The 26,335-nt window shown below is 37.3% G+C and overlaps 1 protein-coding gene across 1 annotated transcript in view; it reads left to right on the forward strand.

Moving 5' to 3' along the window:
- LOC150083237 (tudor domain-containing protein 1-like) overlaps positions 1-26,335 on the forward strand; it is a 657,806-nt gene that overhangs the window by 157,942 nt on the left and 473,529 nt on the right. Inside the window, exons 5-6 of the mRNA XM_090378447.1 lie at positions 4,161-4,284; positions 8,953-9,055. Of these exons, the coding sequence (XP_090234573.1) occupies positions 4,161-4,284; positions 8,953-9,055 (227 nt within the window). The remainder of the gene's footprint in view (positions 1-4,160; positions 4,285-8,952; positions 9,056-26,335) is intronic.

Below are 26,335 nucleotides of genomic sequence, written 5' to 3' on the forward strand. Positions count from 1 at the left end.
GTGATCACAGAAATGAAAATTACCGAATAGGGGTGAGTATGAAACTTAAATAGGGATTATTTGTCTTCATGCATGCGCATAAAAGCCCACGAATGGAGATGAGATATGGTTTACGAACATTAAGAGCATTTTCGTGTAATTTAATTTCTACGGTTTCTGCAATTAATAGTCCCGTATAATTATGTTGGACAATAAGTATTTTGACTTCGTTAAATAAAAAAGTGTGTTTTTCGTTAACGGCATTAAAGGCTAATTCTGATGCTGCTGAATGAGAAGCACGAACTGAGACCGCATGTTGATTAACACGAATATTTAAAGGAAAACATGTTGAACCCTGATAAGATGAGTCACAATCACTGCAAGAAATGTTCTATACCAGGTCACTAATTTGTGTTGTGAACGAGGAAAGGACTGAGCGATTGTTCAGTATAGTGTGTAATTTCCGTAAGTGATCTGCATACAAAGTGCTTAGAAGTCCTGTTTCAAAAATTCTTAGACTTCCTGAAATAAATTTATGATTCAGTGAATACAAAAAAAAAAAAACAATCTGTAAATGCGGTAACGTGAAAAGCGAAACTGCAAGGCAGTATTGTGTAGCCCCCGCCTCAGAAGGACAAGGTCATAAACTGGCCACTAATCCGATGTAGGTGGTCATAAAATTAAGTCGCCCCGTTCATTTTGTCTATTCCAAGAATTGAGTTTTTTCGATTACCCAAGAAATTAAGAATGTTTGCATAGTTACCAAAATTTGGCATTAGTTAGCATTAGTAGAGGCATATCATGCAAGAAAGTAAGATTATTAGCATTAGTAAAGGCACATGATGCAAGAAAGAAAACTTATATAGCATCAGCCAAAGGAAAAAAAAAATACCCCTTCTCATTTCAGCCATCCACTCGCTCCAAATGTTTGTCTAGTTCTGCCTTGAATCTGTTTAAGCTATCAACTTCTACAACAACAGATGGAAGTTCTTTCCAACAATTAATCACCCGTTAGCTAAAGGCAAACTTTCGCACATCTATTCTACAACTGTCTTTCCTCAATTTGAATTTGTCCTCTCAGGTGATTATTCTGAGCAAGAGGAAGAATCCCATCAGCATTGAACATGCTCAAACCATTCAGGGATTTATACACCTCAATCAGAACACCTCATAGGTGCCTAGTGTCCAGACACTGTAATTTGCAAAACTTAAGCCTTTCTTCGTAAGAGCAACACTTTGTTCCAATCTTGTTGCCCTTCTCTGTACTCATTCCAGCAGCTCTACATCCTTCTTAAAATGAGGCCTCCAGACCTGTATACAGTACTCAAGGTTTTGCCTGACCATTGCCTTATACAAAGGGATAATCACATCCTTATCCCTGCTAGAAAAATTTCTCTATATAACATTGACAAAACACCATGAGCTACTCTTGCAGACTGTCTGCATTGCTCAGAAAACTTCATATCTGCCTGCACAATTACCCCCAGGGCCTTTTCATTCTCTACCACTGTCAATGTATGGACTACATTACATTTGTCAGTGTTAAACTTCATTTGCCACCTCTCAGCCCATCTGCTGAACTTTTCTAGATCCTGTTGCAGCAGCATACTGTCATTAATGTCCAAGTCTGCAAACTTGGACATTTAAGCCTGATGCCATCATCAATATCACTAATGAATACAGAAAACAACAATGGACCTAACTGAGCCCTGGGGGACTCCACTAATAACATTAGTACACGAAGAGCAGTGTCCATTGATTACCAGTCTCCGTCTTCTCCCACTCAACCATCCCTTTATCCATAGCAGCAATTTGCCTCCAGTGCCACACTGCTCCAGTTTGTGCAGCAGTCTTCCATGTGTAACAGTATCAGAAGCCTTTCTAAGATCGAAATATGTGATATCAAAATTATTCTTTGCATCATAGTATTCAATGAGATTGGTCAGACAAGACTTCTCCTTAACAAACCCATGCTGTGTCCAGACTATAACTGAAGTCTTTCTAGATGATCTTGCAGTGCTTCTTTAACTGGTGCATCCACTAATTTCCCTGGAACCACAAGTTAAACTAACAGGTGTGTAATTACTTGTGTTGCCCTTTGAGCCACCTTTGTGAATTGGGGTCCCATTTGCACATCTCTAGTCTATGGGTGCCTCCCCTGAGTCCAAGAAAGCTTTCATAATTATGGCTAAGGGTTTGCTTACTTCCTTTGTTGCCTCCTTTAATATAACTGGATAGATCCTATCCACCCCAGGGGCCTTTTACATAGAGAGAAAACAAATAAATTATTCCAGATAAAGCCTGTAATAGAAATATGGCAGTCCTGTCTGCGCAGGAATCGGAGCAAGGAAGTTGTTCTTGCTTGACTCCGCATAGGACACGGTCATCTGACTCCGTTTCTGCTGAGGGCAGATGACCCTCCTATGTGCGAGTCTTGCGACACCATTTTATCAATAAAGCATATTTTAATAGATTGCGTTAATTTTATTCATGTTCACAATATATATTTTACTGCTTTTACTCATCCGACTGAGCCTTATACACTCAGTCAGATTTTATCAGACAACGACCACGTGTCAGCAGTTTTTAAGTTTTTACAAGCTATTAATATATATACACATATATAAATTGGATAATTTACTTTTAAACTTACACTGCCTTATATATATATATATATATATATATATATATATATATATATATATATGTATAAATAACAATTTGACGAGGTAACCTTTTTAAAGGTTACCAGAATTTATCTTTGTTGATATTTTAATCTTTTCTTTGCGCAGTATAACCTTAGTCATTTTTGCGCCAATAAAATCAAACTCAAGCCTTTTGCATGGTATATTCGTGTAGTACACTCGTTATAACAGTGAGTAGTTATATGAGAATACACATAAAATAAATCATTATGGCTTTTTGCTCATATATTTCTTATATAATTCTATATATTTCTTTGCAGAAATATATAGAATTGCTGCTAAAAATGTCAGTGTTATAAATATTGGTTCAGTAGTTTAGCAGATCATAAAAGTGTAAACAGACATTACTGAAAAATATATGTTGTTTGTTTGGTTTTTAGGCGCATTAGCAACTAAGGCCATATTGCTCCTGGAACATGCGGTGGTCATTCCCTGACCTTTCCGCATCCTCTGTATTTGGTGGTGACGGGCTCAAACCCCGGTCTAATCAAGAAGCGTGTGCTATGCACTTCTGCTCCTTCCCACCTGGCTACGGAGGTGCCTGAAAAATATATGATGCTGCACAGTTTATAGACTATATTCTATACAGATTATCTCCTATCCAGGTTATTTAAGAAGTAAAAAAATAAGTTACAGAATCTGCATGTCATTTGCTACATACAGGAATCCCTCTTCTGGAACTTGATTTCTGTTCCATTCCAACCACAGTCAGTTTTCACATAGAGTCAAGCAGGTGTTGAAAGAGATTGAAATTCGTGTAGCAAAGTTGTGATGTTTTATGTTGGAAGTACATCATCTAGATTCAGAACAAAAACCACCTCAGCCATGTGACCTTCGTGATACAAAACATTAACCACAAGTTAATGGAGCTGAACTGAAGGTATTTTGAATCAGTAGTTATTTCTTTCTGTAGGCAAAAATTATGAACTTATTAAATGCCAGATTACTGATTGTATTTTCAAATTTATGGAATTTAAAACATTTTCAATCACCAAATTCAGAAATGACATCTATACCATGTAATTTTCCAACATTCCATAGGTCTTTTAAATTACTTCTTCAAGTGTTTTTATCGTAGTCAGCACAGAAATTCAAAAACACTCAGTCATTACTGCTTGTTCCTTTGTTTTCTCAGTGTTTTAATTGGATTTTTGTCAAATGACAAATCAACCCTGCAACTCTCCATGAAGATGCAGAGTAATTTGTAGTTTTTAATTGCTTACATTCTTGCATTAAACCAAATGGAATTGGAGGTGAGTTTTATAAGGTATATAAAGCATTGACTGTGGTATAGTTATTGTAAGGGGACAGTTTAATGTTGTTCAGCCTTTCAGTGGAAATCCAAGAAAATAGTTTTCAGTTTTTTTTTTTTTCTCAGTAATAAACCACACTTTCACATTCTGAGTGAGATATTTAATAAAATGGAAAAAAAAATAGTGGGAATCTTAATTAAGAACATTTGTTCTTCCCTTTTAGATTTATTGATTATTCAAGTGTAAGTGAAGCAGACTTGGCAATACATGAATTATCAAGAAAGCCACCATTCAATTTATATGTTAATTTCTCTAACACAATTGAGGAGACAGAAAAAAAAAAAAAGGTAAGAATTTTTAGTGTGTGCATGGCATAATTTTCTTGCTTTTGAGGCAAAGTTCAAATCATTTCACAACTTCTTAGCGTAGAACTGATTTGAACTTTGAACTTGTTTGAACAAGTTTGAACTTGTTTTGAACCAGCTATATGTAGAATGTTACTTAAGTGAATTAATATCACTGTATTAATTATTATTATTATGAAGAAGGTCAAATAAAGTAATATTAAAGTAATTCATGTTTTCACATTTGGGCAAAAATAAAATGGATTTGTAATTATAAATAATTCACACTTCCCTACATAGAATGAATACATTTAATAGTAATTTAGAACTTTACATGTGAAAAAAATTATATGTTATTGACCCCTGTCTTGGGGATTTTTTAAGTAGGAACTTAAATTGTTGTTTACAAAATTTATAGGGCCAAATGGTTTTTTTTTTAATGTGGTTGCTGGTGAATATGTAAGTGGGTTATCTAAAGACCTTACTGAAAAATGCTATTAGGGAAGCATCTAATTGAAGAATGCAGACCACTTCTCCTAACTGGAGAAGTGATCTGTGTAGTTGTCAGCTCTCTGAATTTATGATGGAGAATCCATTTTTTTTTACTTGATTTGAGTCTTTCTTTGTCTCACTGTTGTAATATAGTCGGCAACAAAGAGTTTCCTGGCTTTTTTTGCAAAATAATAGTAAAACTACATTAAAATTAGAATTTTTGAAACTGTTGGGAATTTCTCCTTATTTTTGTTAACAAATGGTATGTTGGTATACATTGCAAAGTAGAAATGGGGATAATAGTATTGTTCTCTTTAATGTGTGATATTTCATTGTACTTGTTCGTGGGAAGCTATTAACAGAGTTTCAGTAAGATGCCACAAAAATATGATGTAAAATTTTAGAAGACATATACAGTAAATATTTTAGTGGATGTTGAAATTCGTGGATGTTTTCTTCTGCATATGGATAAAAATTTCTCTGTATATAGAATGGGTAAAACTGGCATGAGAGGATTCTGACATTAAATGTGTTTTTTAAATGAGGCATTAGTATTGCTATGGACAATACTGACAACGACATTATTTTTGAGGAATCAGATATGGAAGATGAGTTCGAAACTAGATGACTAGAAGCAAGGATGACTCATTTAATGTATATGATGATCATCCAATGGCATTTAAATTGCTTTTTGGTGGCAGTGAAGATGATGAAGATGAGGACTTTCCTGGCTCTGAATAAAATTTGCATTTTCAAAGTTTTTAGCCAATAAAAATACCTTTTCAAGCAGTTGTATTAATCATTTAATGCTAAGATAAGGGATAAACAGTATCTTTGATTTTATAAAATACAATCATATAAATATTCCATTCATTTACTATTGAGAAAAGGTTTTGAATCAAGTAGTTTTGCTTCACCTATTTTGTTATGCCGAAATATATTATTATTGTGATGATGTTCTTGTATTTTCTTCCCCCTCCAACTTACCAAGGCCAAAAACTAGGGGGCACTTATACTCAAAGTTGAATTATAGTTGATTATCTAAGCGGTCTCCGTAGCTGAGTGGTCAGGAGCTGGAGTGCAGTAGCACACGCTCTTTGAGTAGACCGGGGTTCAAGCCCGACTGCTGAATACGGTCAATCTGCCAACCTGCACTGGACCAGCGTGGTAGATTATGGTCCATTTCCCTCAGCATGAATTGCTGAGGAGGCTTCCATCCTGCAGTGGGTTGATAATGGCTGCACTTTACCTTTTATCTATGATATGTAAGATTTTGCCTTATGTACTGTATTTTTCAATTTCAAGTGGTGGAAAATGCAGTGTTACAAGAAATTTACAAACAAATAAGCACAGAAAGAAATGCAAAATGCCATATCACTGTACTGTACTGTACTGATGTAGCATTTTGTAATGATGATAATGTTATGCATGCCGAATGTTTTTTTCATAGAACATTATCATTTTCTGAATTGTGCTGATCATGTTGACACATTTTTCATTTTCTACAGATAGCAGTAATCAAAGTGATTCCAGGCTATATCTCATTGTAATGGCCTTTCATAATGGAAGAAATTTCCTAATTTCTTCCATTATGAAATATTTTGATTTGGCAGTTTCCTTGTTGGATGGTGACTCTACAGGATACAATGTTGGAGATATTCTTTCCAAAAGCCAGAAAGCATCTGGGATTCTTACAAGAAACTGTCTGGCACTTAACGTTGGTAATGCACCTGTGAGGTAGGTTTCAAAACTGGAGTAGCAAGAGGATTAAAATAGGATTTGAACACTTGGTGTCAGTGGGTTGTTCTTGTCATTGTATTTAATTTGTGTGCTGAAAAAGAGAGCCTCTTGCCTTCCTGTGAAAGTGGATGGCATATTTGATGGATTTAGAAAGGAATGTTAAAAAGAAAGGTTTAAAGAATTTCTTTCAAAAAATTTGAATTTTTTTATTACAGGCCACTGAAGTAAAAAAGATTTTGAAGTCTGTGTACACATTGGTTTCCTTTAGTTGAATGTGTAACTAGGCTGGTGAACATTAGCAGCCTTTGGCGAGTCTAAAGAAGAGGTTTCAAGTGGTGGGAAAAGCCATATAAGCATTTTTTGAAGTTACTAAATTGAAAAGTACAATAAATGATGTCACTAGTAGTGCCACTGATTCGTATCCAAATCCATAATTCAAAAGTTGTTTTTGGAAGAAGGCAAATTGAACTCAAGAAAAAGAACTTCCAAATTGCAGACTTCTGGTGAAAGCAATCCTAAGCTGGATAAGCAATCTAGGTGCAGTAATATTTACTGTGCTATTAATATTAAGCAGTGTTAGGTGGGTTTGAAAACTGCTGGCTTGGAAGGATACACACAGTAATAGTTTAACAACTGTCACAAGCAGAGTTGAAAGTGAATTTTACTGTTTTCATTGGGGCAGCAGCCCTGAAAGATGTGTTGGGGTTTACATGGTCTACTTGGAGGAAGTCCCCATACAAACAAATATGTGGCTGTGTTATGGCTTCTAAAAGCAAAAACAGGTACATTTATTTGCTTATACACTAATACTCTGAGTATACTAAACAGATTTGATGAATTTGAAGTACTGGTTACATCATCATCAAATGCAGACATTGTAGGGACATTGGAAATGTTGCTACTCAGACATAAAAGGGAAGCAGAATTTGAATATGGTGAATACAATATGTACAGAATACGCTTTTGGTTAAGAAGTGCACAAATCTAAGGCAGTGTACCCTGTCAGGTTTGGTGGAACATATATGCACTTGGAAAACAAAAATATCTATGTTTGTTAAAAAAAGGTATGTTACTCATCTTTGGACAAATTTGATGGAAAAGTTTAAAACTCAAATAGTTGCTCTTGATGTTTCTAAGCCCTTTGATTGTGTTTGGCATAAAGATCTTCAAAATGTCCAGTTTTCTCTGTCACTGTGGTCGATAGTAATGGCTGTTTCTTCTGATTTCACTAATGCTGGCGTTCCCCAAGATCAATTTCTTTCTCCTATTCATTTCCTTTATATATTAATGACTTCTACCACTGACTAGATATCCTATCCATAGTTTTGCCAATGATAGCACTACATTCCACCTTCTAGCTTTGTGCAGACAAACCTTGCTCTGCACAAACAGTCTCAATTTCTTGAATATACACCACTAATTGCTTAAATGTCAGTCTCTAGATTACATAAGAAAACTTAATTAACTTCAGTCCTAAATATCAGTCCTGTCTTATTTCTCACAAAAAACATCTAGTGCTCCTATGCTTATCTTTAATGACACGTTGATTTCTAGGCAAGGTCATAACTCTCAATTAGGGATTACCCTGACTTCTAATCTCTCTTGGTATAAGCACATCACAGTATTCCTTTCCTCCCTCAGAATACTGTTTTCTTTTTTTGCTTTTAGATTTATTTTTATTTTAGACAACTGCTCACTCTGTAAAAATTGCAAATCTACCCCTCCCATGGAATATTGTTATTCCCATATTTGGGTGATGTTCCCAAAACTCAAGATTCTAAGCTATTCAAAAGAAGGCAGTTAGTGTAATTAATGATACATCTCTTACAATATCTCTTCACTCTTTGTCTCATAGACATTCTGTTTTTTTTCTGATGCATGTGTTTTCTTGTAGATATTTCCATGGATACTGTACTTCAGAATTGGCACCTGTAATTCTCCCACTTTCCTTCAAATCGATCTGAACATGTTGCAACCAGTCAGCTTCCATTCGCTGTTTGACTGCAAATGCACAGAACCAACTTTTCCCCCTTACTCATTTGTCTCTTCTACTTCTGTTCTCTGGAACAACCTTCCTTCGCATGTATTTTCAAAAAATTACAATTTATAAAGATTTAGGTCTAATGTTAACAAGTATCCTATATCTTCTCAGCCTTTGATCCATTCATGGTGCTAAGTACTACTGGTTTTAATATCTTTTGTATGTGGTGTTTGAATAAAAAAAAAAAATAAAAAAAAAAAGTTGATGTACAATTCCATGCCATGAATATATGATATATTTCTCTTGTTCATACCTGAGTGGGCAATAATTTATGCCCTATAAACAAACATGGCTATGGCCCCTGTTTAAATTTAATGTGTAGTTTGCAATTTTAAACTTCCTTAACTGACATGTGAGTACTGACTTCTCCAATTTCTTAATTTTTGTCACAAATATAGACTGAGATGGATTTGTCATCCACATGTGAAGAGTTTCCTGTGACAACTAAAAAATGTATAGAAGAAAACATTTCTCAACATGTACTGCCAGCAAGTAAATCAGGTATTTTTTTATTTATGCAAATTGAATATTCCACTGCATCATAAGTTGATTATATAAACGGCATAATGCATTAATTATCTTAGGAAAAAACTTTTTCATTTATCTTGAAGATTGTTGGAACTAGCTTACAGGTATAGTAGTTTCAAGAGATCGAAAATCTAGTTGAAGTTAACAAGTTCAAGAGGATGAGAATATCTGATGGCTGGTTATTGAAACTATATACTGTCTTTGATAAGCTTGGCCTGTTGGTGAGTATATGAATTTTTCGTAATGAGGGTGGCCACATTGAGATGCTTTAATTATTCCAAATTGAAATGGTTGTATTTTAGTCTGGTCTCCTCTCCCCCTGCACTTCTTCTTTATAGGGTGAGGGAAGGGGGAACATATGATTTCATACAGAAGCACTTTTTTTAATGAAATATGGACTGATTTTTTTTTTTTTTTAAATAACTAATATGAGATACAGAGCAAATGATGCCTCCCACTCTACCATCATAGTTTCTTAAGAGTTGTCTATGGTGTATCTACACTGATATTATATAGATATTAAACTCTTACTCTTAACGTATTATACCTTGTGCATTTAGTTATTTTTAAATATTATCATATAAACCTTCTGGCATCTCTCATATTGTGTGATTATCTTCACAACTTTCTTAAGAGTTATCTTTGGTGTAGATACACCATAGATAACTCTTAAGAAACTACGATGGTAGTTCATGTCTGGTACTACCAGGATACCTGCCCACCCACCAGTGATAGGCTTTGAAATGGTGCCATCTGGGTGGTGGTACTCACTGAGAATAAGTAACAATAGTCTTCTCTATTAGTGAAGCGTTACTTATTCAAGGCAGTGTAATACCATGGCAACTTGTTGTGAAGGAAGAGCACAATATGAGATACAAAGCAAATGATGCTTCCCACACTACCATCGTAGTTTCTTAAGCATTATTTATGGTGTATCTACACCGATATTATATAGATTTTTTTTTTTTTTTAAATATCCTTTGCTTAGTTGACTTTTTTTTTTTGTTGTCACACATTTTTGCTGAATGAAGCTTTGAAAGCCTCACTGTTTTTTTAAGGAACTAAGCATGTAAACCAGCCAATAGTGGTGTGCAGGGAACATTATTTATTGCAGTCTTTGAATATATTGAAGTACAGCTAGGCCTCGCATAACGGGAGTTCGATTAACACGATTTTCAGTTAACGCTCTTTGAAAAATTATACCACTTTTCACGATGAAAATTTCCAGTTAACACGATCTTTTTTTTTTTTTTATGCGTTAGTTGAAAAAGATTTGAATTGCGTGTTAAGCGTACCGCGAGTCGTATGGTCAATTAACAAACGTTTGCCTGCTGCCCGCCTCGGTGTGTTCCATCAACCATTGGAAGAAGACATGTTACTTGCCTCCTGCTAATAAAGTCAATGCACACTTGCATAAAAATTCAAATTTTTAAATGAGCCAGATGAAAATGTTACTGCAAAGGAGATAATGGTAAAAGAATTAGATGAAATCTTTCATATCGCATAGAACCTCAAACAAAAGGTTTGAGGTTCTCTGCAATATTTATTTCGCCAGGGCCCAGAGAAGATTGTTGTCGGCTATCGGAAATTGATTGATGAAAAGAGAAAGTCAACACTGTTCAAATATTTCCGCAAAAGTAATTTCTTCATTGTGTATTTTATGTCAGAGGTTCCCAAACTTTCTTGGTTCCCGGCACCCTTAGTGTCTCAGTAATTTTTTCAAGGTGCACCCAGACCAAAAGAAATACCTAACAGTTCCGTTTAGTAGTTAGGTCCAAACAACTTAATAAGAAATGTTGAAACTATGAACTACCTCGAGCTAGTAGTTCGCATCGTGTCCGACAGATGTCGAGTATCGCTGTGTTTCCCCCCCGAAAATTTAAAATATTACGCGGCGCACAGTTTGGGAACCGCTGTTTTATGCAATAAACATTTAATTCCATAATTATTTTCATTATCTTTTACATTGTATACAGTTAAAAAGCTATTTAAAAGATATTTTTAAAATTCTTTATGGACATTCCAGAAGGTCAAGGATCAATTATAATTTTTCCTATTGATTATTATATTCGATTAACACGTTTGCGCGATGTGCTTGCAGGACGAATTAATTGCGTTAATCGAGGCCAGCCTGTATATGTTAATTTATAAAAGTATTTATACTCATAGAAAAATTTTTTTTCAGTGTATTTACTTGTTTTGGAAAGGGGTGCATGAAATGGAGGAAATTTGGGGATGGGGTGCACAAGTAATAAAACTTTGGAAATCTCTAGCCTAGTCATTTCTCTCTCTCTCTCTCTCTCTCTCTCTCTCTCTCTCGTCTGTAATACTGTAAATGCTCTAAAAATAAAATATTCATGTCAGAGCAGGTTATCCATAATATTAATGTAATCTGGCAATAGGTCTTAAAATCCGTAACTTAAGAAGATTCCCCCACCACACCCAACCTTGGAGACTTGTATAGCTCTGAATATAGATGTTTCTTATGACATTCTTTTAGGTCACCAAAACTATAAGTATTTCAAATATAAAATATCATTATTATATATATTGTGTATACTGCCCTACCATTAATATCCAGCTACTTGCATATCTGCAAATGGGAAGTATTCACCATATAGTGCTAGGAAGCCACAGGCTTTTGATGACTGTAAAAAAAAAAAAAAAAAAAAAAAAATCCTCATCAACCAAGCTGATAAGAAAACACAAATTATATGCTTCCCTCCTCACACAGATAAGTATTCAGTTGACCTTTGAATTTATTCAAACTGTAAGCCTCAGCTCTCTGCTAGGCCAACTTGTTCCAACAATTGAAGACTCGCTTGCTAAAAGAAAACTTTCTACAATCTAATCTAAACCTTAACCCTTGTAATTTGAATTTATGATCCCTAGTTCTGGAATTGTTTATAACAGTGAGAATTCCACCTTTATTCATTTTAATAATCTGTATCAGAGCCTCTTAAACCTCAATCAGGTTACATCTGAGGTGTCTGGTTGCTAAGCTCTGTAGCCACATAATTGGAGTCTTTCCTCATACAGTCATCCTTCTGCTGATCTCACCATTCGAGTTGCCCATTTTTTGACCCTTTCAAGAAGCTCGATGTCTTTTTTTCAGATGAAGTCTCCATACTTGAATACAGTATTCCAAATGTAGTCTTACAATTGCATTATACAGTGGGATTTTGACCTCCCTATCTCTACAGGATAGCATTCGATAAATTATCGATAGGACACCATGGGCTTTTCTGGCTGCCTGTTTAACAATTTTCAGAAAATTTCTTATCTGTCCATTTAACCCCAGGGGCTCACATCTGTGAGTATGGGCTTGTCACACCCAGGATCCTGAGCTGGATATCATCATCCTTCTCTTTCTTGATGAGACCCTTCTTCTTCTGACTCTATCTCAGATTAATTCAGAAATTTTTTTTTTCGGCTGGTGCAGCATATGCCTCAGGTTTACTTGCACCATATGGCTAATATTAATAATAAAAATAAATATCTTAACTTCCAGATCCCTTTCCTCCTCTACTATTTTTAATTCCATCCCACTGAATGTATAATTTATTTGTGGGTTGCTATTCCGCAAGTGTTAAGACCTTGCACTTAGCAGCATTAAAACATAACGGCCATTTCTCTGACCATCTTTGAAGTCTATTCAAGTCATCCTGAACGAGCACTGCTTGGCACTGATTAGCATTAGCATTAGTAGAGGCATTTGATGCAAGAAAGCAAGCTTATGCAGCATCAGCCAAAAAAAATAAAATAATAAATAAAATAAAATAAATAAAATAAAAATAAATAAATAAAAAAAAAAAAAACACTTCACCCCTCTGTTCTTTCGAAATACCTGTCCAGCTGAGCCTTAAACTTATTTAGGCTATCAACTTCCATGCAAGGGATGGAAGTCTGTTCCACCAGCCAACCACCTGCTGGCTAAAGGCAAATTTCCTCACGTCTATCCTACATCTGTCTTTCCTCAATTTGAATTTATGCCCTCTCAGGTGATTTTTCTGAGCAAGAGGAAGAATCCCATCAGCATTGAGCATGCTCAAACCATTCAAGGCTTTATACACCTTAATCAGATCACCTCGCTGGTGCCTAGTCTCCAGACACTAATTTGCAAAACTTAAGCCTTTCTTCGTAAGAGCAACCCTTTGTTCCATTCACTAATCTTGTTGCCCTTCTCTGTACTCGTTCCAGCATCCCTACATCCTTCTTGAAATGAGGCCTCCAGACCTGTATACAGTACTCTAGGTGTGGCCTGACCATTGCCTTATACAAGGGAATAATCGCCTCCTTATCCCTGCTAGAAAAATTCCTATATATCATCGACAATACACCATGAGCTACCCTTGCAACTCGTCTGCACTGCTCAGAGAATTTCATATCTGCCTGCAGCCTGCACAATTACCCCCAGGTCCTTTTCATTCTCTACCACTGTCAGTGTAGTACCAAGAGTTGATACGTTGCTCTGGGGTTGCTGTTTCCCATATGTAGTACTTTACATTTGTCAATGTTAAATTTCATTTGCCACCTCTCAGCCCATCTGCTCAACCTTTCCAGATCCTGTTGCAGTAGCATAGTGTCAGTAGTGTCCTTGACAACCCTGCCAACCTTCGTATCATCTGCAAACTTGGACATTAAGCTTGATATACCATCATCAATATCATTTATAAATACAGAAAACAACAATGGACCCAATACTGAACCCTGAGGGACTCCACTAATAACATTAGTCCACGATGAGCAGTGTCCATTGATTACCACTCTCTGTCTTCTCCCTCTCAACCACCCCTTTATCCATAGCAGCAATTTGCCTCCAATGCCATACTGCTCCAATTTGTGCAGCAGTCTTCCATGTGCAACAGTATCAAAAGCCTTTCTAAGATTCAAGTATATAATATCAAAGTTATTCCCTGCATCCAGTTCTTTTGTGATTGCATCATAGTATCCAATCAAATTGGTCAGGCAAGACTTCCCCTTAACAAAACCATGCTGTGTCCAAGCTATAACTCAAGTCTTGTCTAGATGATCCTGCAGTGCTTCTTTAACCAGTGCCTCCATTAATTTTCCGGGAACAGAAGTTAAACTAACAGGTCTATAATTACTTGTGTCGCCTTTTGATCCTCACATTTGCACACCTCCAGTCCATGGGTACTTCCCCTGAGTCCAAGGAAGCTCTCATAATTATGGCTAAGAGTTTGCTTACTTCCTTTGCTGCCTCCTTTAATATAACTGGATAGATCCCATCCACCCCAGGTGCCTTTCTTGTATTTATCTTCAACAATTTCTCCTCCACTTTACTCTCAGTTATTACAAGATTCTCTAGCTTACTGCCAGAGTTTAATACACTTCTCGCATTCCCCTCGCTGAATAATTCCTCGTGTGAATGTCGATGCAAAATATTAATTTAGTTTTTTAGCTACCTGAGCAGGATCATCAACAGTTGACCCATCGATATCAAGTGGACCAATCTGATTCATCTCCTTCCTTCTAGAGTTTACATACGTAAAGAACTCTTTGCTGTTTTTCTTTGCATCCCTTGCCAAAGATTTCTCGTAATCTGCCTTCGTCTGCCTAACCTCCTTTGTAACTTGGTTACAGATCAACTTGTATCTATCATAGGCTTTTGTGTCACGTGTTAATTTGTATGTATCCCATGCATTTTTCTTCTCTGCCATATGTCTCATTACTTCATCTGACATCCAGATGAACTAATGACTATCTCAGGGTAATTCAGAAATTTTTTTTTTTCGGCTGGTGCAGCATACGCCTCAGGCTTACTTGCACCATATGGCTAATAATAAAAATAAATATCGTAACTTCCAGATCCCTTTCCTCTTCTATTTTTAATTCTATCCCACTGAATGTATAATTTATTTGTGGGCTGCTATTCCCCAAGTGTTAGGACCTTGTACTTAGCAGCATTAAAACATAACGGCCATTTCTCTGACCATCTTTGAAGTCTATTCAAGACATCCTGAACGAGCACTGCTTGGCACTAATCATTAACGACTCAGCCAATCTTTGTCATCTGCAAATTTTGACATGTCTTCTATCCCTTCGTCGATCTCATTTATGAAAATGAGAAACAACAGTAGTCCAAGAACCCCACTCCTGACGTTAAGATCTAGACTAGAATATCCATTAATCACAACCCTCTGCCTTCTGCCCTACATCCACTCAGCAATCCATCTTAGAATCTTACCAGTAATCCCAACCTATTCAAGCTTATACAGTAATCTCTCATGAGGGACTGAATGAAATGCTTTGCTGAAATCCAAATAAACTATGTCAAAATTATTCCCTAAATCGAGCTCATGAGTAACTGTGTCCAAAGAGCTTACTAAGTTAGTTACGCATGATTTACCCTTAACAAAGCCAACAAATAACTCTTATTAAAATGAAAACTAATAATGTATAGCCTTTATAACAGCTTTGTCCCCATTGAGCACTTTCCACCATTTTTCTGTAAATATTCTCTGATATTTTCCAAAGTGGTGACCAGTTCAACTCTGTTTTCTGTGCAGTCTCTCCTCACATGCACTCAATGATTCAGTTCATCCTAGAGTTTCTATATAAGATTGAGGTCAGGGCAGTCCAACTTGTTTAGGTTGTATTCTCAAACCACTCTGTCACAACTTGAGCAGTATAATGGAGTGTTGTCTTGTTGATATTGTTATGGGCCTTCCCTGCATTGCCTAAGTTGTGCTGCCACAAAGTAGGTAATGCATTATTGTTCATGCTCTCTAGACAGACCTCGTCATTCATGGTTTTGTCCAGAACCTAGGCCAAACCATGAAAAACAGCACCCAACCATCACACTGATTCCTTCAATATTCTTTGTCTGGATGATGCAATCCAGCTGGTAGCTTTTTCTGGGCATCCACCCCACCCAAGCATGACTGCTAGACTATAAACCATGTACTGTGACGTCGCTCTTGTCATTCCAAAGCACAGCTTTCCATTGGTCTTCAGTCCAAGAACAGTGGGTCTTACACCAAGGTAGGCAGCATCTGGCATTAGTCAGTTGGTTAGTGGCTTTTGGACGATTGCTTGAACCTGGTAATCCATATCATGCAGCTTCTGCAAGCTGTACTGGTGTTGATATGTGTCCTAGTCATTTAGGCTGTGCGTGTGCATGCCCGTACAGCAACAATGTCAAACTGTGCTCTGAGCAGATGATTCTTTGCACTGTTCTTCTGTCACATTCCATTAGCTTAGGAGGTTTTCTGGATAATTTTCTGATGGTTTCAGTCTGCTGCCATTTGCAGATGTCATTGTCAGTTGTTGACCTAGGAATTTTTAGTTTCATTGAAATGTTACTTGCAGACCAACTGGTTATGTGACATTTCATTATTATTCTCTCCAGGAAGTCTGTTAATTCCATATGTTGCAGCATCTTGCATTCACCATCATACTACTGTCTCCTCAAATGCCTATAGGCATATTTATAGTTGTGCTTGGGTGTAACATGACCAACTATCTTCAAAAGATTGGTCATTGTATACTAATGGTAAGGCATTGTATAATGATCATCAACATCAAAATTAATGATTTCAATAAATATCAATAATGTGGCCACACTTAAATACTCTTAACATTGTAAAAATAAGTTATGTTCCTAATGAAAACAGTTATTATTTTTTGATTTTCATTACATTGTCCCATCCCATCTTTAGAAGCTTATGATATCATAATAAAGTGAATCTTTCATGAAACTCTGCTGTCATTAATAACCCTGCCAGTCTCTATATCGTCTGCAACTTTGAACATAACCTTCATATACCTTCACCAATATCATTGATAAATATAGAAAATTACAATGGGCCCAACACTGAACCCTGGGGCACTCTACTAATACCATTAGTCCAGGAAAAGCAGTGTTCATTGATTACCACTCTGTCTTTTCTCACTCAACCATCTCTTTATCCATAGCAGCAACTAGCCCTTAATGCCATGCGGCTCCAATTCGTGTAGCAGTCTTCCATGTGCAACACTATCAAAAGCTGTGGGGACCTCCCGTGAGTCCAATGATGCTCTCATAATTATGGCCAAGGGTTTGCTTACTTCCTTTGCTGTCTCCTTTAATATAACTGGATAGATCCCATCCACCCCAGGTGCCTTTCCTATGTTTAACTTCAACAATTTCTCCTCCACTTTGCTCTCAGTTATTACAAAATCATTTAGCTCCCTGTTAGAGTTTAATAAACTTCTGGCCTCCCTACAGAATTCCTCTTGTGTGAATGTAGAGATGCAAAATACTAGTTCGGTTTGTCAACTACCCGAGCAGGATCATCAACAGTCAAACCATTGATATCAAGTGGACCAATCTTATTCAGCCCCTTCTTTCTAGAGTTAACATAATTAAAGAAATTTTTGCTGTTTTTTTTCTTTTCATCCTTTGCGAAAGAATTCTTTTAATCTGCCTTCACTTGCATAACCTCCTTTGTAACTTATTACAGACAAGATTATATCTACCATAGGCTTCTGTGTTGCTTTATAATTTGTTTGCATCCCATGCATAAAAAATGCATGGGATGCAAATATGTATAAAACATGCATGGGACACAAATTAAATTGCCACAAGTTTCATTGGCTCATCTAACACCCATTTAGGTCTAAACCTTGAACAGTATTTCTTAGTTGGTATGAAAAACCTAGTAGCTTCCAAGATAAATTTCTTGAATGCTTCCCATTTAGAATTTGCTGTTGGTAATATCATCAGCTGGTCCCACACTGTACAATTTAAAAACTGTCTGAGGTCATTGTGGTCACCTTTACAAAAGCAAAAACCCTTTTCCTTTACCCCTGATGATGGTAGTAGTAGTAGTAGTAGTAGTGGCATGTGATGCAAGAAAGCAAGTGTATGAGCTTATGCAGCATCAGCCAAAAAAAAAATAAAATCACACCATTCCCTCTAAGTGTCTGTCCAGTTCCTCCTTAAATTTATTCAACCTATCAACTTCCACAACGACAGATGAAGTTTGTTCCAGCAATTAACCACCCACTGGCTAAAGGCAAATTTCCGCACATCTATTCTACATCTGTCTTTTCTTAATTTGAATTTATGTTCCTTTAGGTTCGTAATCTGAACAAGTGGAAGGATCCCATCAGAATTCAGTGTGCTCAACCCATTCAAGGCCTTATACACCTCATTCAAATCACCGTGCAGGTGCCTACTCTCCAGCCATTGCAATTTGCAGAACTTAAGCCTCTCTTGGTAAGAGGATCCCTTCATTCCCCTCACCAATCTTGTTGCTTGCCCTTCTATGTACACGCTCAAGCAAATTGACATCCTTCCTAAAATGAGGCCTCCAGACCTGTACGCAGTACTCAAGGCACGGCCTGACCATTGCCTTATACAAAGGGATAATCAACTCCTTATAGGGCTTACAATACCGGGATCCCAATCATTTGCACAACTTCTATTAGAATAAGTAGCGACCTGGAGCGAGGGGTATTGGGGATTTCAGGGATGGATGGCAGTCATCCCGAAATAGGTGGGTATATGGTATGTGTTAGGGTAACTAGGAATAGGAGCATGTATGCTTGCATGTATACAGGTACTGTATACAGGTCTGGAGGCCTCATTTCAAGAAGGATGTAGAGATGCTGGAACGAGTACAGAGAAGGGCAGCAAGATTAGTGAATGGAACAAAGGGTTGCTCTTACGAAGAAAGGCTTAAGTTTTGCAAATTACAGAGTCTGGAGACTAAGTACCGGCAAGGTGATCTGACAGAGGTGTATAAGGCCTTGAATGGTTTGAGCATGCTCACTGCCGATGGGATTCTTCCTCTTGCTCAGAATAATCACCTGAGAGGGCATAAATTCAAATTGAGGAAAGACAGATGTAGGATAGATGTGAGGAAATTTGCCTTTAGCCAGCGGGTGGTTGGTTGGTGGAACAGACTTCCATCGCTTGTCGTGGAAGTTGATAGCCTAAATAAGTTTAAGGCTCAGCTGGACAGGTATTTCGAACGAACACAGGAGTGAAGTGGAAGTGGGTTTTTTTTTTTTTTTTTTTTGGCTGATGCTGCATAAGCTTGCTTTCTTGCATCAAATGCCTCTACTAATGCTAATGCTAATGTATACCAGTGCTAGAAGTATAGTAAATAAATTTGATGAATTTGAAGTGTTGGTCAAGACATCAAAGGTGGATATTGTTGGGATAGCAGAGACATAGTGTCACACAGATATAAGGAATGCAGTACTGGAATTTGGGGTGTACAATGTGTACAGAAAGGATAGATAGGATAGAAAGGAAGGAGGTGTTATGCTGTTAATTAATGCAGTACTGGAATTTGGGGAGTACAATGTGTACAGAAAGGATAGACAGGATAGAAAGGGAGGAGGTGTTATGCTGTTAATTAAGAAAATCATAAAATCAAAAGAAGTGCACCCAGTTGATATAGATGAACAGTGCACTGTTGAGTCAGTTTGGTGTGACATAAGCACTGCGAAAGCAAAAATAAGAGTAGGAGTGTGTTATAGGCCTAATGACTCGAATGAGTACAATGAACTCATTATGGGGGATTTTAACTTCCCAGATATTGACTGGAACTTGTGGATTGGTCACTCACACACTAGTCAGACTTTTGTGGATTTATTGGATGATTGTTTTCTGCAGCAGCATGTTCGAGAGGCAACCAGAGAGAGTAATACTCTTGATCTGGTTATCAGCAGTGATCATTCGTGTATTAAGAATTTGCAGATAAAGGAACCACTAGGTGGCAGTGATCACAATGTACTGATGTGGGATTTACTTAAAGATTTAATTACCATCAGGGGTAAAGGAAAGTGTTTTTGCTTCCGTAAAGGTGAGTACAGTGGTCTGAGAAAGTTTTTTAATTCTGTACAGTGGGATAAACTGACGATGTTACCAACAGTAAATTCTAAGTGGGAAGCATTCAAGGAATTAATCGTGGATGCTACTAAAAGTTTGATACCTGTTAAGAAATATTGTTCAAGGTTAAGGCCTAAATGGTTATCTAATGAACTAATGAGCCGCTTTGTTTGTTATTTGGTTTTTAGGAGCATTAGCAACTAAGGCCATATTGTTCCGGTATGTGGTGGTCATTCCCTGACCTTTCCACATCCTCCGTATTTGGTGGTGACGGGCTCGAACCCCGGTCTAATCAAGAAGCGGGTGCTATGCACTACTGCTCCTTTCCACCTGGCTACCGAGGCACCCAGTGAGACTCTTAACAAGGAAGAAAAATGTATGGGATGCATATAAATTATCAAGCGACTCAGAAGCCTATGGCAGATATAAGCTAGTCTGTAATCAGGTCACTAAGGAGGTTAGGCAGGCGAAGGCAGATTACGAGAAATCCTTGGCAAAAGATGCTAAGAAAAACAGCAAGAATTTTTTTACTTATATCAACTCTAAAAGGAAGGGGACGAATCTGATTGGTCCACTTGACATCAATGGTTCGATTGTTGATGATCCTGCTCAGATAGCAAACAAACTGAATGAGTATTTTGCATCTACATTCACACATGAGGAATTATTAAAGTTTGAAAATGGCAGAAGGTTATCAAATTGTAGCAGGATACTTAATGATTTTGTAATAACCGAGAGCAAAGTGGAGGAGAAATTGTTGAAGTTAAACATAAGAAAATCACCTAGGGTGGATGGGATCTATCCAGTTAATTAAAAGAGGCGGCAAAGCAACTAAGCAAACCCTTAGCCATAATTATGAGAGCATCTTTGGATTCAGGGGAGGTTCCCACGGACTGGAGATTTGCAAATGTATCCCCAATTCACAAAGGGGGGATCGAAGGGTGACACGAGCAATTACAGACCAGTTAGTTTAACTTCTGTTCCAGGTAAAATAATGGAGTCACTGGTTAAAGATGCATTGCAGGATCATCTAGACAAGACTGCAGCAATAATTCAGACACAGCATGGGTTTGTTAAGGGAAAGTCTTGTCTGATGGTTAAGTGGAGAAGACAGAGGGTGGTAATCAATGGGTGCTGCTCTTCATGGACTAATGTTATTAGGGGAGTCCCACAGGGTTCGGTGTTGGGTCCATTTATCAATATATATTTATCAATGATATTGATGAAGGTATGTCAGGCTTAGTGTCGAAGTTTGCAGATGATAAAAAGGTTGGCAGGGTTGTTAATGACAGTAATGGCAGTGTGCTACTGCAACAGGATCTAGATAATTTGGGCAGATGGGCTAAGAAGTGGCAACTGAAGTTTAACCTTGACAAATGCAAAGTACTGCATATGGGTAGAAGTAACCTCAGGAGAAACGTACCAACTGTGTGGTACTACACTTAAGGTGGTAGAAAATGAAAAAGACCTGGGAGTAATTGTGCAGGCAGATATGAAGTTTTCTGAGCAATGCAGACAGGCTGCCAGGGCAGGTCATTGGGTTTTGTCAATGATATATAGGAATTTTGTTAGCAGGGAAAAGGAGGTGATTCTGAACATTACCTTATATATATATATAAGGTAATGGTCAGGCCACGCCTTGAGTACTGCGTACAAGTCTGGAGGCCTCATTTTAGGAAGGATGTAGATTTACTTGAGTGTGTACAGAGAAGGGCAACAAGATTGGTGAGGGGAATGAAGGGATCCTCTTACCAAGAGAGGCTTAAATTCTGCAAATTGCAGTGGCTGGAGACTAGTCATCTGCGCGGTGATCTGATTGAGGTGTATAAGGCCTTGAATGGGTTGAGCACGCTGAATTCTGATGGGATCCTTCCACTTGTTCAGATTATGAACCTAAGGGGGCATAAATTCAAATTAAGAAAAGACAGATGTAGAATAGATGTGCGGAAATTTGCTTTTAGCCAGCATGTGGTTAATTGCTGGATCAAACTTCCATCTATTGTTGTGGAAGTTGATAGGTTGAATAAATTTAACTAGGAACTGGACAGGCATTTGGAGGGAATGGTGTGATTTTTTTTTTTTTTTTTTTTTTTTGGGCTGATGCTGCATAAGCTCATACACATGCATTCTTGCATCACATGCCACTACTACTACTATTTTTTTCTGGTATTGATACAAAAAAATACCAGTTTTTCGGTACTAATTAAAAAATAATTGTTTATAATTTAATCACATAAAGATTATAACATCACCTTTGTGTGATTATAACGTCCTTATCTCTACTATACTAGCAAATGTTTGATAAATAATCGATAGGATACCATGCAACATTGCAACCTGTCCACAATTCTCGGACAACTTTGTGTCTGACCGTATCGTAAGTCCCGTTCCTCCACTACTGACTTTAGTTCAACTCCAAGTGTATAAGTTATTTTGGGGTTGCTGTTCACCAGGTGTAAGACCTTGCATTTTGCTGAATTAAAGCATAGCTGCCAGTTTTCTGACAATCCCAGAAGTCTATCTAGGTGACTGTGAAGAAGCTCTGCTTGGCGGCAATCATTAACTACTCTACTGATCATTACATCATCTGCAAGTTTAGACCTCACGCCCTCCATCCCTTCATAGATGTCATTTAAGGTAATCAAAAACAACAGTGGTCCTAATACTGATTACTCACCCCACTACTTACATTAACACAATCTGATGAATAACCATTTATTACAATCCTCTGCCTGGTGCCCTCAAGCCATTGTGCTATCCATCTAAGGATTTTCCCTATGATTCCAGCCTGCTCCAACTTATAAAGTAACCATTCATGTGGGACTGAGTCAAATGCTTTGCTGAAATCAAAATAAACAATGTCGAAATTATTCTCTAAATCCGGCTCACGAGTGACCTGTCAAAATGGCTAACCAGATTTGTTAAATATGATTTTCCTTTACAAAACCAAACCTTGCTGTGTATCCTATAGAATTCCATTTCCATCTAAATGATCCTGAATTCCACCCTTGATCATTGCCTCCATGGTTTTCCCTACTCTGAAGTTAGACTGCCCGGTTAGTAATTTCCCGTTACACTCCTAGAACCGCCTTTATGTTCCAATTTACACCAATCCAATGGAATCTCTCCTGTCCAGTGATACTCTCATAACTAGCCTTAATGGTTCAATGCACTCACTTGCTACTTCCTTTAAGATTATAGGGTATATGCCATCAACCACAGGAGCCTTACTTGCTTAGGTGCGAAAGTTCTCATTAAATAATCATTTGAAATTTCAACATTATTAATTACATTTTTATCAACTTCACTTCCATAATATCTCATTGACACAAAGGGTATGTAAATATCGATGCAAAGTAACTGTTGAGCTCATCTGCAACTTCAGCTATGTTATCTAATACCATCCCATGTCCATTATGATTTGCCCTTCTGTTCTTTGCATTTATATATGTGAAGAATTGCTTAACTGCACTCTTTGCTCTCTCCCAGACTCAGAAAAGATACTATAGTGAAAATTATACTTCGCTTAATAAAACATCTTTCTCCTTCAGAAAATGAACATAATTCAACCATGGAAGACCAACATGGAACGAACATCAGTGTTCCGCAAATTATTTCCAAAATAAGAAATTGCCTGCTCCAATGAGATTTTAAAAGATGAACTTGAGTCAGAACTTAATGAAATACTTTTAACTATTTTTGCTAAAAAAGATCAAAGCCTAGAAAATATGGACTGAGATCGTCTACGATTACCTCAGTACAATAGTACCAGAATAGAATCTGAAAGGGTGTTTTCTGCCCCTAATCAAATACATATATACCAAAATTAGACCCATTTTAAATGATCATACTATTGATCGCTTATGTTTCTGAAGAGTTCACTTTATTCAGATAGGTAGTGTAGATGCTTAAACACAACTAAACTTTGCAGTAACAATGTATTTTTTTATTTTTAGAATAACTGTATTTTTAATGATTTTTTTTCAGAATAATTATTATTGCAATAAATGTTTATTTAAAACATGAATTCAAGTAATTACAGTACTTGTTTTTTCTTACTTATTTGCACCTAACTGTGAGCCGCCTCCGTAGCCAGGTGGGAAGGAGCAGCTGTGCGTAGCACACGCTTCTTGATTAGACCGGGGTTCAAGCCCGTCACCACCAAATACAGAGGATGCGGAAAGGTCAGGGAATGACCACCGCATATCCCGGAGCAATATGGCCTTAGTTGCTAATGCTCCTAAAAACTAAATAACAAACAAACAACAAACAAACAGCACCTAACTGTCATCAAAATTTATTGAGAAAAATATTTATTTTTGGAATACCGGTATCCCGGTTTCTTAAATTAAAAGTACCAAAATAATATAAGATTTTGACCAGTATTGTAAGCCCTACCTCCTTATCCCTGACTGAAAAATTCCCTATATATCATTGACAAGGACACCATGAATTACTCTTGCAGACTGTGTGCACTGGAGAGAAAAAAAAAAAAAAAAACAACAACAACAACCATTTCACTCTTTTCACTGTGACTAATTAAAAACGATATGAGAAAACATATGTGAAATCTACTCTAGAAGCTTCAATTCAATATGCATACGCTATCTGGCGACTATTCTCGAAACTAGAAGAATTGAAGTGATGTTCACTCCGTCAATTGAGGTGATTAATCAATTATTATAGTTGAAACTTGAGTCATGTTAATTAACGTGATTCACAGTCAAAGAGTTAAAATCAAAGAAAAATTTTACCCCCCTCCCCTTTTAGCACATTTCGGAATAAAAGTACCTGGCACCGATGAACACCAAAATCCAGCCCTGCAAGGAAGCTCTGATAATTATGGCTAAGGGTTTGCTTACTTCCTTTGCTACCTCCTTTAATATAACTGGGGCGCCTCCGTAGCCAGGTGGGAAGGAGCAGCAGTACATAGCACACGCTTCTTGATTAGACCGGGGTTCGAGCCCGTCGCCACCAAATATGGAGGATGCGGAAAGGTCAGGGAATGACCACCGCATATCCCGGAGCAATATGGCCTTAGTTGCTAATGCTCCTAAAAACCAAACAAACAAACAAACAAACAATTAATATAACTGGATAGATCCTATCCACCCCATGTGTCTTTCTGTGTTTATCTTCAACAATTTCTCCTCCACTCAGTTATTACAAAATCATCTAGCTCAGTGCCAGAGTTTAATTCCCCTCCCTGAATAACTCCTCATGTGTGAAAGTAGATGAAAAATACTCAGTTTGTTAGTTACCTGAGTAGGATCATCAGTGGTTGAAACATCGATATTCAGTGGACCAATCTGATTCATCCCCTTCTAGAATTTACATAAGTAAAGAATTCTTTGCATCCTTTGCCAAAGATTTCTCATATTCTGCCTTTGCGTGTCTAACCCCCTTTGTAACTTGGTTACAGACCAGCTTATATCTGTCATGGGCCTCTGTGTCACTCATTAATTTATATGTATTCCTTGCATTTTTCTTATCTGCCACATGTCTAATTAGTTCATCTGATATCCATTTTTTTTAAATGCTTTCCATTTTGAATTTGCTGTTGGTAACATCATCAGTTGGTCCCACCGTATAGAATTTAAATTCCGTCTCAGACCACCGTAGTTGCCTTTACAAAAGCAAAAACCCTTCCCTTTACCCAAGATGGTAATTACCTCTTTGAGTAAATCCCACTTCAGCACACTGTGATCACTGCCATCTAGTTGTTCCTTTATCTTCAGATTCTTAATGTATGAAGAATCACTACTGTTAATCAGATCAAGAGTATTACTCCCTCAAGTAGCCTCCTGAACATGCTGATGTAGAAAACAGTCATCCAATAAATCCCCAAAAGCCTTACTAGTGTGTGAGTGACCAACCCACAAATTCCAGTCAACATCTGGGAAATTAAAATCTCTCATTATAAAGACTCTCTGATTTATTGGCCCATGGTATTTTCCTGTACATTTGTTTATTATACTCATTAGAGTCATTAAGCCTATTACACACTCCTACTCTCAATTTTAATTTCTCAGTGCTTAGGTCACAACAAAATGACTTGACCCTGCACTGTCCAGCAATGTCGACTGGCTGCACTTCCTTGGATTTTATGGGTTTCTTAATCAAAAGCATAACCCCTCCTCCCTTCCTCTCCTGTCCACCTTGTACTCCTTAAATTCCATTTCTGCGTGCCTTATGTCTGTGACACCATGTCTCTGATTTCCCAACAATATCTGCCTTTGATGTTTTGACCAACACCTCAAATTCATCAAATTTATTTACCAAACTCCTAGCATTGGTGTATCTGCACCTGTTCCTATTCACAGCTATCCTAACACATCCATGTGTTTATTTGTACAACAACGACTCCTAGCAGTCTCTGAAATCCCCTGCATCTTGTTTTCTAGGCT

This window comes from Mastigoproctus giganteus, chromosome 7 (assembly GCF_048544385.1).
Source record: "Mastigoproctus giganteus isolate SK-2022 chromosome 7, ASM4854438v1, whole genome shotgun sequence".
In the NCBI taxonomy this organism is placed as follows: Eukaryota; Metazoa; Arthropoda; class Arachnida; order Uropygi; family Thelyphonidae; genus Mastigoproctus; species Mastigoproctus giganteus.